General features: G+C 42.7%; 1 protein-coding gene across 4 annotated transcripts in view; it reads right to left on the reverse strand.

Moving 5' to 3' along the window:
• ULK2 (unc-51 like autophagy activating kinase 2) overlaps positions 1 to 13,640 on the reverse strand; it is a 54,015-nt gene that overhangs the window by 24,130 nt on the left and 16,245 nt on the right. For all 4 annotated transcript variants that reach the window (XM_090024940.1, XM_090024941.1, XM_090024939.1 and 1 more), the window contains 8 exons: positions 12,575 to 12,748; positions 11,371 to 11,444; positions 10,093 to 10,194; positions 9,625 to 9,683; positions 8,203 to 8,285; positions 1,384 to 1,434; positions 905 to 993; positions 322 to 493 (listed from right to left, as the gene is read on the reverse strand). In XM_090024940.1, coding sequence (XP_089881066.1) covers positions 322 to 493; positions 905 to 993; positions 1,384 to 1,434; positions 8,203 to 8,285; positions 9,625 to 9,683; positions 10,093 to 10,194; positions 11,371 to 11,444; positions 12,575 to 12,748 — 804 coding nt within the window. The remainder of the gene's footprint in view (positions 1 to 321; positions 494 to 904; positions 994 to 1,383; positions 1,435 to 8,202; positions 8,286 to 9,624; positions 9,684 to 10,092; positions 10,195 to 11,370; positions 11,445 to 12,574; positions 12,749 to 13,640) is intronic.

Genomic DNA, 13,640 nt, shown 5'->3' on the forward strand with positions numbered 1-13,640 from the left:
GAATCAAATGACTACATTGTCACATGATTTAATAGCCCCATCAGAACTTTTACCATTTTTATATGTTCCACTGAAGAAAAGCTAGAAGGATGCTAGAATATTTGCGTACTAAATCTTAGTGCTTCTGAAGCTACCTAAAACTGACTTCTTTTAAACCAAGAGCCTTCACTGTGTCAAGCGAGCACATTTTGCAAGGACTATTCAAGAGCAGAGATTCAGTGTAAATAAAGAGAAATTGGAGGAAATGAGACCAACCAACAAAAGGCTAAAGATATTTCAGGGGAAATGGGAAGTGCCCTGAAGCACATGAAAGATTCTTACAGGAGTGGTCAGAAGAGATGTTATGTGGGACCAGGACAAAATCATCCGTGTCGCAAGATGAGTTCTTGCTACTGGTGCTGGCAGAATCCTTGGACACCTGAAGATAGTTAGGAGGACCCAGTGGCGGGGAAGATAAATTGTCTTCCTGAATATGCTGCATGTCTGGCAGGGACTGAAGAAAGAAAAAGAAAAAGCCATGAACGTAACAGGTCCAGGATGTAGGCAATCTCTGTAAATAAGAGGTCAGAACCAATCCATGCATAACTTGTAAAACACAGGCATTTCAGGTTTTAAACTTTCTCTAAAATCCTAAAAATAGTTTCACTTGAATAGCCACTTTAATATTAGATGCAACGTGACTGCATATCACCAAGCATCTATACAATGTAAAATTTGTACAGATTATATGTACTGCTGCATCCAAAGACCCCAGTAGTGCTTAATCTGCTGTCTTTAAGTAATTGCTTAGACTGTCACAGTTAAAATTCTGCATGCAAGGAAGTTCAACATTTTCTGTATGCAAACAGCAGCAAATGGAAAAACATTTCCTACTGAGATGATTTTGCAAAAAGAGACAACTTACTGGAGGAGATGCAAAACGGCACGATGGAGAACTACCACAGGAACTCCCCGAGACTGAGCCTGCATATGTGGGTACTGGCACAGGACAGGCTGGAGGAGGCAAAGAAAAGGGAAAGGGGGGACTGACCTTTTGAAAAGCTGAAAAAGTTTCAAACACATGAACTGACACTGCAGTGATTTCCTTGCCACTTTTTTATTCGTAAATCCCTGCAGAGCTTGCAAGTACAGTGCATACCCTTGGCAAATGCACTTATACAGCCATGTATGCTCAGAAGAAATGCCTCAGTGCTGTGCAAATGGTAGCTACACTTCAGCTGAGCAGCACACAAAGGATTTAACCTCTCTCTGACTAACAGTGAAGCATCATGATTACTGATCTTTGGAAAACGCTTCATAAAATAGGGTATGATACCTGCTAATCTCATCTGTTCTAAAATGCTATCATTTAACTCAGATACATGGAAAAATGCTATTACTTACACTTTTTGACTGTTGAAACCTGATCCAGGAAAGGGTGGTTGAAGAACGCTTCTGCAAAGCAAGCAACAATCACAGACATGGGTTAACCAGCAAACTGTGTCAGAATCTGCAGCATAGCATGCGATGCAATAAGCGGTTGTCTCCTACTGAATCAATACTTCATATCCAGAGAGTGAAGAGCTTGTGAAAGTTTAAAGCCTTCCGTGCTGCGAGTGGTATAGCATCAGTTAGCAAAGAGAGTCCGACTGGATGTCTAAGGGATGTTTTATAACTCAATTTTAGGATTATGAATAATGAAGTGTTACTGTTTTCCCCCTTACTACTAGACAAGGGTTTCTGTAATCACTACCGTCTAAAGTACCTCAGCTCTAGCTTGCTCATCAGCATCTTAAGCATATTTCATCCTGTGCACTTCCACGCAAGTCGTCACCTACAATTTCTAGTATTGCGACTAAGGATTGAATCAAGCAACCGGCCTTTTGCTGCCCAAAGCAGATTACAGAAGAGCGGCATGAGGTACTTTCCCTTCCCCTTTCCAATGGGCAGAACATGCCGTCTTTGCAGCTGGTTCCACAGCTTACGGCAGAATTAAGTTTCATGAACAATTTGTTCAGTTAATTGGAGCAATTCACTGATTATTGCTTCAATAACAGAAACATTTGCATTTGTTCAGAGCACCCAAGTATGCCAAGATGCGCTTAACTGAGTTGGCACACCCAGTTGGGTAACAGTCTGCACAGAGCGTTTCACACTTTGAGAAGGCACCATCGGCCAAATGAGGCAGAGAAACCAAAGGACTACGGCAGACAGTCATAGATTTCATAGACATTAGGGCTGGAAGGGACCTCGGGAGATCATCGAGTCCAGCCCCCCGCCCAAAGGGCAGGAAGTCAGCTGGGGTCATAGGATCCCAGCAAGATAAGCATCCAATTTACTCTTGAAGGTGTTCAATGTAGGTGCTTGAACCACCTCCGCTGGCAGGCTGTTCCAGACCTTGGGGGCTCGGACAGGAAAGAAATTCTTCCTTATGTCCAGCCTGAAACGGTCTTGCAGGAGTTTGTGACCGTTTGACCTCGTCATCCCTCGGGGCGCTCTGGTGAACAGACGTTCCCCCAGATCCTGGTGGTCACCCCTGAGAAACTTATAGGTGGCCATCAGATCCCCCCTGAGCCTACGCTTTTCCAGGCTAAAGAGTCCCGTGGCTCTCAGCCTGTCGTCGTAAGGTCTGTTTTCCTGACCTCTGATCGTGCGCGTGGCTCTCCTCTGGACTCTCTCAAGCTTCTCCACATCCTTTTTGAATTGTGGAGCCCAAAACTGGACGCAGTACTCCAGCTGCGGCCTCACCAAGGCCGAGTACAAGGGGAGAATGACGTCCCGGGATTTGCTCGAGAAGCATCTATGGATGCACGCCAGCATTTTGGTCGCTTTACTAGCCGCAGCATCGCATTGCAGGCTCATGTTCATCTTGTGGTCAATGATGACCCCCAAGTCTCTTTCTTCAGTAGTGCTAACCAACGTAGCACTGCCGAGCCTATAAGGGTGCTGCAGGTTTTTCCTCCCAAGGTGGAGAACCTTGCATTTATCGGTGTTACACGCCATGAGGTTCTCGTCTGCCCATTTGCTGAGCCTGTCCAGGTCAGCCTGGATCACCCGCCTATCTTCTGGCGTGCATGCTTTGCCCCAAAGTTTGGTGTCATCGGCGAACTTGGCCAGTCCACTCCTGACTCCAATGTCCACATCGTTAATGAAGATGTTGAACAGTATGGGTCCCAGGACAGAGCCTTGGGGGACCCCACTGGTCACAGGGCACCGTGATGAGTGACTGCCATCAATCACAACCCTCTGGGTCCAACCACAAAGCCAATTTCCCAGCCAGCGGATCGTGGTGGAGCCAAGGCCACACCTGGGCAGTTTGGCCAAGAGGTGATCATGGGATACCAGATCAAAAGCTTTTTTGAAGTCAAGATATACGACATCAATCTCTTCTCCTTTGTCCAGGTGATAGGTCACCTGGTCGTAGAAGGAAATCAGATTGGTCAAACAAGACCTACCCGCAACAAACCCGTGCTGGCTGTCCCTCAGGATGTTAGCCTGGGCCAGTCCCTCAAGGATGGCCTCCTTAATAAACTTTTCTAGGATCTTCCCCAGGATAGAAGTCAGGCTAATGGGCCTGTAGTTAGCCAGATCCGCTCTCCTCCCTTTCTTGAAGATCGGCACCACATTGGCCTTCTTCCAGTCTTCGGGCACTACACCAGAGCGCCAGGAGTTTTCAAAGACCTGTGCCAGGGGCTGGGCTATGACGCTCGCCAGCTCCTTGAGCACCCTGGGGTGCAGATTGTCAGGGCCGGCTGACTTGAAGGTGTCCAGCTTCTCAAGGTGTTCCTTCAGGAGGTCAGCATTGATGGAGGGTAGGGGATCCCCCTCACCCAGATTTCCCTGTCCCATAGCAGGCATGGGCGTCCCGTGTGACTGACGAAAGACTGACGCAAAGTACCTATTCAATAGGTTGGCTTTTTCCTGGGCGTCAGTTGTCAGTTGCCCCATCTGGTTCAGCAGGGGTCCAACATTGCCCTTGCTTTTCCTCCGGCTCCCCACATATCTGAAAAACGACTTTTTGTTGTCCTTGATGCCTGAAGCTAGTTGGAGTTCAGTTGCAGCCTTGGCTTTGCTGGTTTGGTCCCTGCAGGACCGGACCAGCGCGGAGTAATCCTCCTTGGAGGTGAATCCCGTCCTCCATCCTTTGTAGGCTTTCCTTTTTAGCCACAGTAGGTCACAGTTCTTTGTACGTTTTTGATGCCCAAGAGCGGTGGAAAAATATGACCCTATTCATGGAGGATAAGCAAATGGGAGAGCCACAGGAATCCTCAGGGCTGCAGAGGCCGCCTTTCTTCTTGCAGCAGCAATTTCTTCAACAATCTGATGGAAGGCTGTGAGCTCAGCTGTAACACACTGGTAATATAACCATTAACTTTTTATGAGGATCAGGTGTTCCCAAGCTGGTGTATAACACCTGCTGTTCCACTGGAGTCAAGAGATAAGAAGGCTTTTAAATGCCATTTATTCTTTAACAAAAACACAAACATTCCCAATTGTCTCCCCTTTTCATTCACGTGGCTAATCGCTCCTGTTGGGTTTCATGCAGCCTTCCCTTCTCGCCCCTTTCCTCCCCTCCCCTTAAAGTCCTTCCTTGGTGGCTGGGGAAGAATCCGCTCTCAGTACGTGGAAATGCTGCTGCACCAAACACTCAGCAGTCCTCTGATAAAAGCACCAGTGGAAAAAATACCTTCCCACTCTTTCAGACCTCCAAATCTATTCCCATATCCACTTTCAGAAATTATGCCCCTGCCAAAGTTGTGTAGCCCCAAGTCCACCCTCCACAAAAATTCTATGTCAACGTGAGGAGTTGGGCAACAGCCAAAGACATGTTCAGTTTGGCTAATACTATCAGTATTTCATAAAGTAATTGAGGGATTTATCTGTATCCATGTACCTAACTGGACAAAAACTTTGTGTTTTTGTGCTGTAGGCTAGCCGTGCAGCATTTCTTATTTATTTTCCAAAAGAGCGGCCATTTGTGATGGATTTTCCGAGCGGACTCGTAATGTTACAGGTCAGCTTCTCCTGAAAGAGTCAGTGTGGCATGGGGGCATTCAACCCAAATCCAAGCATCTGTTATGGGCCCAACAATGCAAAAAACCCCCAAACAACAACTTACTAGGAAATCAGCTGTCTCTCCTTTGAAAGTAGTCACCGTTTAACTGACAGCAGGATAGACCACCCATGTTGGAAAACTCTGCCTGAACAAAGAGTTATACTACAATGCTGTTCATTTTGATTTTAAACTATTTTTAAGATGTCTCGGAGTTAATGTCTGCTAGGAGCTACAATACATGTAGTAGCTGCAATGAATAAAAGCATACAGATCTATCCAGGAATGCATGATCAAGGAGTTCATTTCTCAAGTTCTCTCCACTTCAAAACATTACCTCTGTACATACAAAAAAGCTCCCCCATTAGCAGGAATGGCTAATAAACAGGATCAAAATTAACCCTTTGGGGATCTTAAAAAACAAAGCCAACCACAAAAATCAACCTCTTTCTTGGAGCAAGGAACAGTCCTAGCACCTCTGAGAAATTCAATGGATGCTGATTTTCTCAGCGTTGAAACCTCAGACAGTTAGAACACCCTGTTCTACAGCCAGAAATCTCCCAGCTAAATAGTAAAAGCCAAACATAGCATTCAGCTGGCATCAAGCTGCACTGCTATTGTCAAGCAACTATGGACCTGGCTCCTAAGTCCATTTCATGTCACAGTATGTTCCATGCAATACAGATCCTATGGAGCCCCTGAAATCGAGAGGGCTTTTTCAATTCTTTTGCTAAGGTTTCTATGGTAAAGCACCTTTCAGAGCATTATTTACACATTTATAAAGCAAGACTAGAGACAAGTGACTATTCTAGGCCCTTAGGGAAACTAATAAGTACAAAAAAAAAAAATTCAGAAAGCAAAACGTAATCTGGCGGCTACCTCCACTGCACAAATCAGCAACCCTCAATACATCTCCCCTCAACCGATGGGCCACTCCCAAAAGGTGTGCATTTTAGCATGCCCTGCAGGACAAGAGATGGGGACCAACTCATGCTCAGAGGGGGAAGTGCAATGAAAAGCTGAAGAGCCCCATCTCACATGAATGGTGCTCTAGCACGAGCCTCTTCGCACTGTTCTCACTCGTGACAATCTGACACATCAAGAAGCAGTCTCAAGTCAGTAGCTGCTGCCTCATCAGGCTTTCTAGGTCAAACCGACACATCCAATTTCTCCTGGAAACCCAGAGGCATTTAGTGCAATATGCTTGCGGTGAAACAGTTCATTTAACAACTAAGCTGCTATCCTCTTTGCTCAGGTCAGCTTCCAAGCGGATTTAGAAGGCAGTCCTCTGAGCAAAGCGCACTGCAGTCATCTAATTTTATGCTGACCTTTAGCCAATGCACAGTAAGGATACAACCCAAACTGACAGCAGAATTAAAATTAGATGATGGAAATGAGAGTATCCCCACGGTTCCATTTACATTCTGGGGGGTTTGGAAAACCCGGGGGCTAGACAGCATCCACTTCAGGTTTCTTGCTGTGAAAGAGGCTGACTGGGGTAGGGCAAGCAAATACTGTATCCCAAACACTATCCAAGATTAATTCATTTGCCTAGATGCAAGTTTCCTTCAGAAACACTGGGAGTATGCAATATCCTGGATCATAATGGTTGGGCTTTCAAGACAGATGCTCAACACATTTGGATAACAACAAATAGGGTGCAAGTGAATCTGTTAGAGGACTCTAAGCATTTATTTGCTTTTCATTTGATGCTGGTAAAATTTAATGAGCGACCAAAAACAAATCAGATATCCACATCCATGATACTTCTGGGATATACTATTTGTTGGTGTGTCTACATTTTAAAAGGTGGTGTTAATAATTTCATTAACTCTTATCGTTCTGATCTCACAAAACTATGGAAATCTGTGAACAAGCCATTCCAAAAGGTGACGCTTGGGAACTCGCTCTGTCAAAACACACAACGCCAGTGTTACACGAGTCCTTCACTCCCCTTCTGTGCGTGTTTGTGCCCATGCACCCTCTCAGACAGGCACTGACAAAGAGCACTCCCTTTGTTTCTTCAAGAAAAAGCAACAGGAAGTTACAGTTTTTGGAAGCTGTATTTCTATAGCCAAAAATGCCATGTAACTCCAGATTTGCTGAGCATATTTTCAAAGCCAAAAAGAGCATTTACAAAAAAATTTGCAAGAAATTACTACAATATCAAATTTAAGGATTAGCATAATGAAAGCAGCTGTGTCCACTGGAAAAGCCGCCTGCCAACCAAACAAAACAGGAAAGCGCATCTTTCTCTTCAGTCTTGTGCAAACAGCTACCATGTGTCAGCTGGTCAGCGAGAGATAAAAACCTGAGCTGGCAGAACAAGGGTTTAGTTGGAAACATTCCCCAACAATTATAGACGCCAACTAGACATTAAAAAAGAACAACTATAAATAGTACACCCGCTTGCTATTTCAATGCCGCTTTTGTTTTGTTTTTTGTAATGATTAACATGCTAAATACCCACAGGTTGTGTAAGGGTGGTTCATTTGTTTTGAACAATTATAAATCACCGTTCTTAGAAGCTATGAAGGATTACGTACGTAGAACATCAGTTGTTGTTTACCAGCTAATAAAACATTACTAGGAGCGCCACACCAACTGCTCGTGGGCTAGTACCCAAGACTGAAGGAAGCAACAACAAATAATTTAAAAACAGAAAGTTGCCAACTCTTGGATCCTTGCCTTCCATCCACAGCCATTTTTCCCTAGGCTGCTATGAATCAACAGTGAAGAAAGATCACGTTGGAAAGTTATTAGTGATGACAATTTATATATTTTAAGTAACCCCAATGTCATAAATTGCATATAAAAACTATTTCTGCTGGGCGACTGGGATGTTTAAAATTTAATGGAACCGTGGATGACTATGCCATATCCTCTACACATGAGTGGAAAGAGGTTTCATTTCTTTCTATAACTTGATTCACAGAAAAAGAGAAGACTTTGAGTCGTGCAGTCTAGCCTCCTGGTCAAGGCAAGATATTCCTGCTTAAGCCATTCTAGCTAAATGTTTGTCAAACTTGAAACACTTAAAAACTTTCTGACGACTTGTAATACCAGACTGAATTAAATCAAACAGTTAAGAAAAGTAATCTGATATCATCAACAAATAGTTAACAGTGGAAAGAAATAAAATCAAGAGAGCTACTGAAGAGGTAACGTACCAAAGTCCATTCTATCTTTCTGGTTTCTCTGAAGCAAACTCAACAGCAGGTCACCCAGATAAGCTGATGTTTCCCTAGGAATGCTGTGTATAAAGAGAAGCAAACAAATATGATTATTTTCAAATAATAATTACAGTTCCTTCTGGAAAGCTGACCTCCTGAAATGCCTTTGCATCTTCTGAAGGCATGCTCTGTTGTCTTACAGAAGACATGCAACTGGATTAGGTAGGCCACAAGGAAGAGAAGTAACAACGTGAAACACAAGGCTCCACGTTATTCCCAAATCAATCTACCAGCACTGAACATCAATTCCTACAGGGCCCTGGTGTCCCAAAAGAAAGCAGAAGTGGAAGGTCTAATCCTGAAATGTGACAAGGGAAATGATATCCATAGGACAAAGGCTCTGGAAATTCAAGTAGCTGGCATTTAAGGTCAGGCATAAAAGCGGCACCCATACTTGCAAACCTGGAGTGGACACATCTAATCACCATTTTCCCCAAGGTAAAACCCTCAAGTCAAAAATCTTCCTGGTTATTTACATTTTCAAGTGTAGCTTTCAACTCTGAGCAGCCTTGTAAAGCTTTGGGAGAAGCTCCCCACTGGACTCCACTCTGGATGAAGACTTAGCATTTGGGCCAGGTTCTCTCAAAAATGAGTAGAAGTTTCAATGCCTCTATTAAGAATGTCTCATTTGAACCATTTTTCAGGGCAGGTGTTGCACACTTCCTAAAACCCAGGCCCTTCCAACACAGAACATGTTGGTATTTCCAAAACTGAGATGCCCCAAATTAATTAGTTATTTTTTTTAAATCTTGGCTTGCATCTGCAAAAGGGTTTTTAAAGGATACCAATAAATAATAAGCACTTGTGAGTTAGCAGAAGGGCAGACACAACTTTTAAGGTACCATTCTGTTGCTACAACGGAGGCTACAAAACGATGAAAAACAAAATAAAGCCAAAACGAGAAAATTTACCATTTTGAAACTGATACCATTCCTAAATCAGCACATCTGTCTCCCCAATCTAGATAGCAATTTTACACTTTTTTTTCCAAACTGTTTCCTGTCAGCCCCGCAATGTGATGGCACAACCTGAAAGTCAAGCTGTGTGCTCATTTTAGCACGTGCACCCCATAAATGATTCTGCAGATAGAACTTAATTAACATTTCTTCTGATAGACTAGACATAAGAATCCAACTCCTTCTTCAACAGCTGTATTGGCTTACAGGACTAAAATATTAAAACCCGTGTGTCAAAGTCAGTACATGAGCAGGCACAGAGAAGATGCATTAGCCAGGGTAATATCATTTTATAGTCCATTTTTGAAGTCACATTTCTGTTTGAATGATTCAGTGAATGTTCCCATCTCTTTTCAGTTTCCTGACATACAAAAACTACTACCTCATCACAAAACACACATACCTAGGAATCAAGTTCCTGTTCTTTTCATAGAACATTCTCAAGTCTTGAGGACTATTGGCCTGTCAAATGCAAACATAGATTTGTTAAAAAAAACAAAACTAACACAGATGACCAAAGAAAATAGCTCTCACCTGTTTATATCAGCACATGCTTAAAAAGGAGGCCTAACTAATTACAGCGGGTGTGCGGAAAGAGGTTTACATTGCCAAGGGGAGACCTAAGCTCAGAAGTGACTTCAGTACTGAGCACCCTTCAGTACACACGCTCTAAACTTAACACTCTGTTTTCAGTAGGACAGAGAGACCGCACTACACTTCTCTTTTGCACATCCCCAGAGCCCCCTGGGTCTGCGGCATACGCATCCCCACTTTCTGGAAGGAAAATGCCCTGACAGCCTTTATGGTGGGGCCGGGGGAGGGGTGGGACGGGACAATCAACTGAGAGAGTCAGACTGAAAATAAGTGTTACCTGAAAAGGTGGTTTTCCAACAAGACATTGATAAATCACAGTTCCTATGCTCCACAGATCTGCCTTTGCATCATAGTGTTGTGACATAATTACCTCCGGAGCCTGGAAAGCACAGGAAAGTTATGGAAGGAATGGAGCAGATCTGGCAGCAATCATGGTACAAATTTTAAAAAATCTGCACATGAACTGCAATGCAGTAACAAAACGGTCCAGCATGCTGCAACGAGGTAAATATCTTGGAATGATAATTTAAGCCCTTTAATCTGTACTACTATGTGGCTTTTAAAAGCAATTGCTTTTCCCCCCAAGAATGCAGGTGTTTGGCTGGCAATATGGGTTCTACAGCGTGGGAACAGGGCAGGGTTGCCAACCTTTCCAGATTGGCCAGGAGTCTACCAGAATCAGCGCTGATCTCCCATGGACTACTAAGAGCAATCCAGGAGATTTTTTTCCCCTTAAAATATGCTAGTAAAATCTCCCAGAACAGCTTCAGTCAGTTAGCAACCCTAGAATAGCAGCAATTGGTATGCACGGAAATATGCCAATGAATATCTTGCTCTTCTATCGTATATGCATCAGTGAGCGTCAAAACTTTGCAAAGTAATATCATTTTACAGATGGGGAAGGCGAGGCACAGTAAGACAAAACAGTTTGCCCACCATCACCCAGCAGGCTAGTGGCAGTCCCAAGAACAAGGCCAGTGTCCTATCCAGCACGTAGTATCACAAATAAATGACAGAGTAGAATTGTTTGAAGCTGCTGCTCTATAAGGACAGCACATAAGTGTCATTTTCATTCCACCCAGAGTCAAGTTTTCTGTTGATGGCATTCTAACTATTTGCCACTTCTCAGTTTAATGTCCCTGCCTAGTGCCCAGAAATTGGAAATTAGACAATGCCCTCTTATTCAGAAGAAGCAGTCTGCACATGCCACCAGTTTGCATACTTCAGGAATAACATCCCCGGTGAATCACGGAGTATGCAAGAACCAGCATGTCTCACGAGCCATAATATCAACACTGAAATATTACTGCCCGTTTTAATTTGCCGGGGTTTTTATTAGCTTGCCACGCTACAGAAACACTCGCTTTCTCTCTAAGCTCCTCCCACATGAACAACTATGGTCTCCACAGCACAAGTCAACAGTTGCTGGGCAGACTGCTGAAAGATATTCCCCAAAACATCCTCAGGCAATCCCAAGCACTTGCCATTTTCCAGATGGCAAATCCTACTGCTTTGCAAGCAGCGTTTGAGATGCACAACGTAAGCCGTCACTCACCATATACATTGGGGATCCGCACAGAGTGGCAGCCATCATGTTACTATGCAGGTAACGAGCAAAACCAAAGTCAGCTGTTTAAAGAAATAGGCATGTCACCAAAAACAATGCTTACACCTATATATAGTCTAGAACTGATCTAGAATCTGTTGAAATTACTGGCTAGGGGGAAAAATAGGTGCAGAATTGTTATAAAATGCCAGCTTAGTGGAATAGCAGAAGGCTGTGCTGTAAACTGAAGGCAAGAGGAACAATGCAGCAAGTCAAGAAATAGCAACGGCATCATCTGCACAAACTGCTACTCAGCCAGCTCTCCAGCTGCAGAGAATGCTGCCTGGCGTCAGCAGGAAAGGATTAGAGTCAGTGGCTAAATATAAATGCTTCATTAAGAGTGATGAATATACATTAAAATCATATCAGGTAAAAGTCTGGGGATTCAAGTTTCAGATGCCTGAACCTTTTTTTTCTTTTTTTTTTTTTTTTTTAAATATAGGTGAGAGGGTTTGGGAACTGTTAAATAAGATGATAAGGGGAAGGGATTTTTGCCCTTTTTGTACTGCCTGATAGATGCAAGTTTGTTATACCCTCTCAAAAGAGCTCTCACTTTCAGTCAGAGACTTGTACCCCAAAAGAAACCAATTAAAAAAACACAAAGTTTACACCAACAGAAACTTGCTCCTGGCGATAAGAGATAGGAATTCTGAACAAAATCTATTAGGATGCATCCAATAATCCCAGTTAATGTCAAACCCCCTTTTACTAACAATAGGTCTTAACCTACATTTCTAGACCTTAAACACAAACAGAAAAAGTATTAAGGCCTTTCACTAAAAGCACAAACTGCATTATGATCAGCAAACACATGCTGAAGTGGGCTAAAAGTTGAGCAGATTTTTAGACCTACAGTGAAGCAAAGCTCCACATTCTGAATTAAACCATTTAATATTAAAACATGCATTAATTGCTTATTAAAGTTACATATGTAATCAAACTTGAATTGCTATGAATTTTTTTAATGTAATTTTTCTTAATGCAGCAGGACCATTGTCTGGTATCAAGTTCCTCCTTCCATGCTTGCAGGTGTTCTGCAATTTAATGCACAAGCTCCAGATTCGGTACTTTCATTCCATCTCATTACAAAGGCGCTGCTGAATTGATTTTCCCATACTGTAATTTATTTTTCTAGGGGAAAAAGATTACTTACCTATTTTGATACGTATGCCACTGACACTTGACTTCCTGCGACTTGCATAAGACAACAAGATGTTCTGGGGTTTTAGATCCCTATGAATTATTCCTTTGCTATGTAAAATACGCATAGCGGCTGCAATCTGCTGGAGGAACACTCGGATGGTGTCTTCACTAAGCGTTCCCTTAGCTGAAAGTAATATACATGCAGAAAAAATAAACACCATCTGCATTTATCACGAGTAAAAAAGGGAATACGTTTAACACACCACCGAATGTAGTAAGCCTGAAAAAGTCAGTCAAATCATACTTCTGCATCCTATGCAAAGCCATCCAATTCTATAAATGAGTTTCTATAAGTGAATATTCCTCAATTACATATTCAATTGCATTTTCTTAGCTTTACCACTAGGGATATTTTGAATTAGCTGTATTTACCCCGAGCTGTGTAAATAACTATATTTTGCTTGTGAAACTTGCCATTGTTATTGGTGTTTTGTTTGCCACCTAACAACCTACATAGGTACAGGAAACATGCTCCTGAAAAACAGTTTACCAAGCACTTACTTAGAAGTGCACCAGCCCAGAAGAAATAAGACCGATATTCCATCCTACCATCTGTTCTCAGTTTCAACCAATTTATACTAACATACATGTGGCTAAATTATGCTGGGAATAAAACTTTCACCTATGGCAAGTTATGCTTCAAAAGAAACGAAGAAATTAAAATGTAGTTTGTGCATAGCTCTTCAGGAGGTGCTATATGACTTGTAAGAATGAAGCACGAGCAAATACGTAGCTTGCTAAAAAAAAACTAAATACAATTACAATCTTATTCAAGTGCCAAAGTCAACAGGCGTCTAAGAGTTTCAGTGAAGGCTAGATTAGACCTTTAATACACACAGGTGCAGTAATGGCAGTTGTTAGCTAAAAAAACCCCCAAAACCTAATCCAACACACTGAAGACATAAAAGAACATGGTAAGATTTGGATGATGTAAAACATCCAGGTTAGATCATTGCTACCCAAAGAGAAGACTGCTTTGCTGTTTTCAAAATCAACTTCCATCACGATTCTGCAAC

The sequence above is a fragment of the Crocodylus siamensis genome, chromosome 13 (genome assembly GCF_052110815.1).
Source record: "Crocodylus siamensis isolate JL-2025a chromosome 13, ASM5211081v1, whole genome shotgun sequence".
Classification (NCBI taxonomy): Eukaryota; Metazoa; Chordata; order Crocodylia; family Crocodylidae; genus Crocodylus; species Crocodylus siamensis.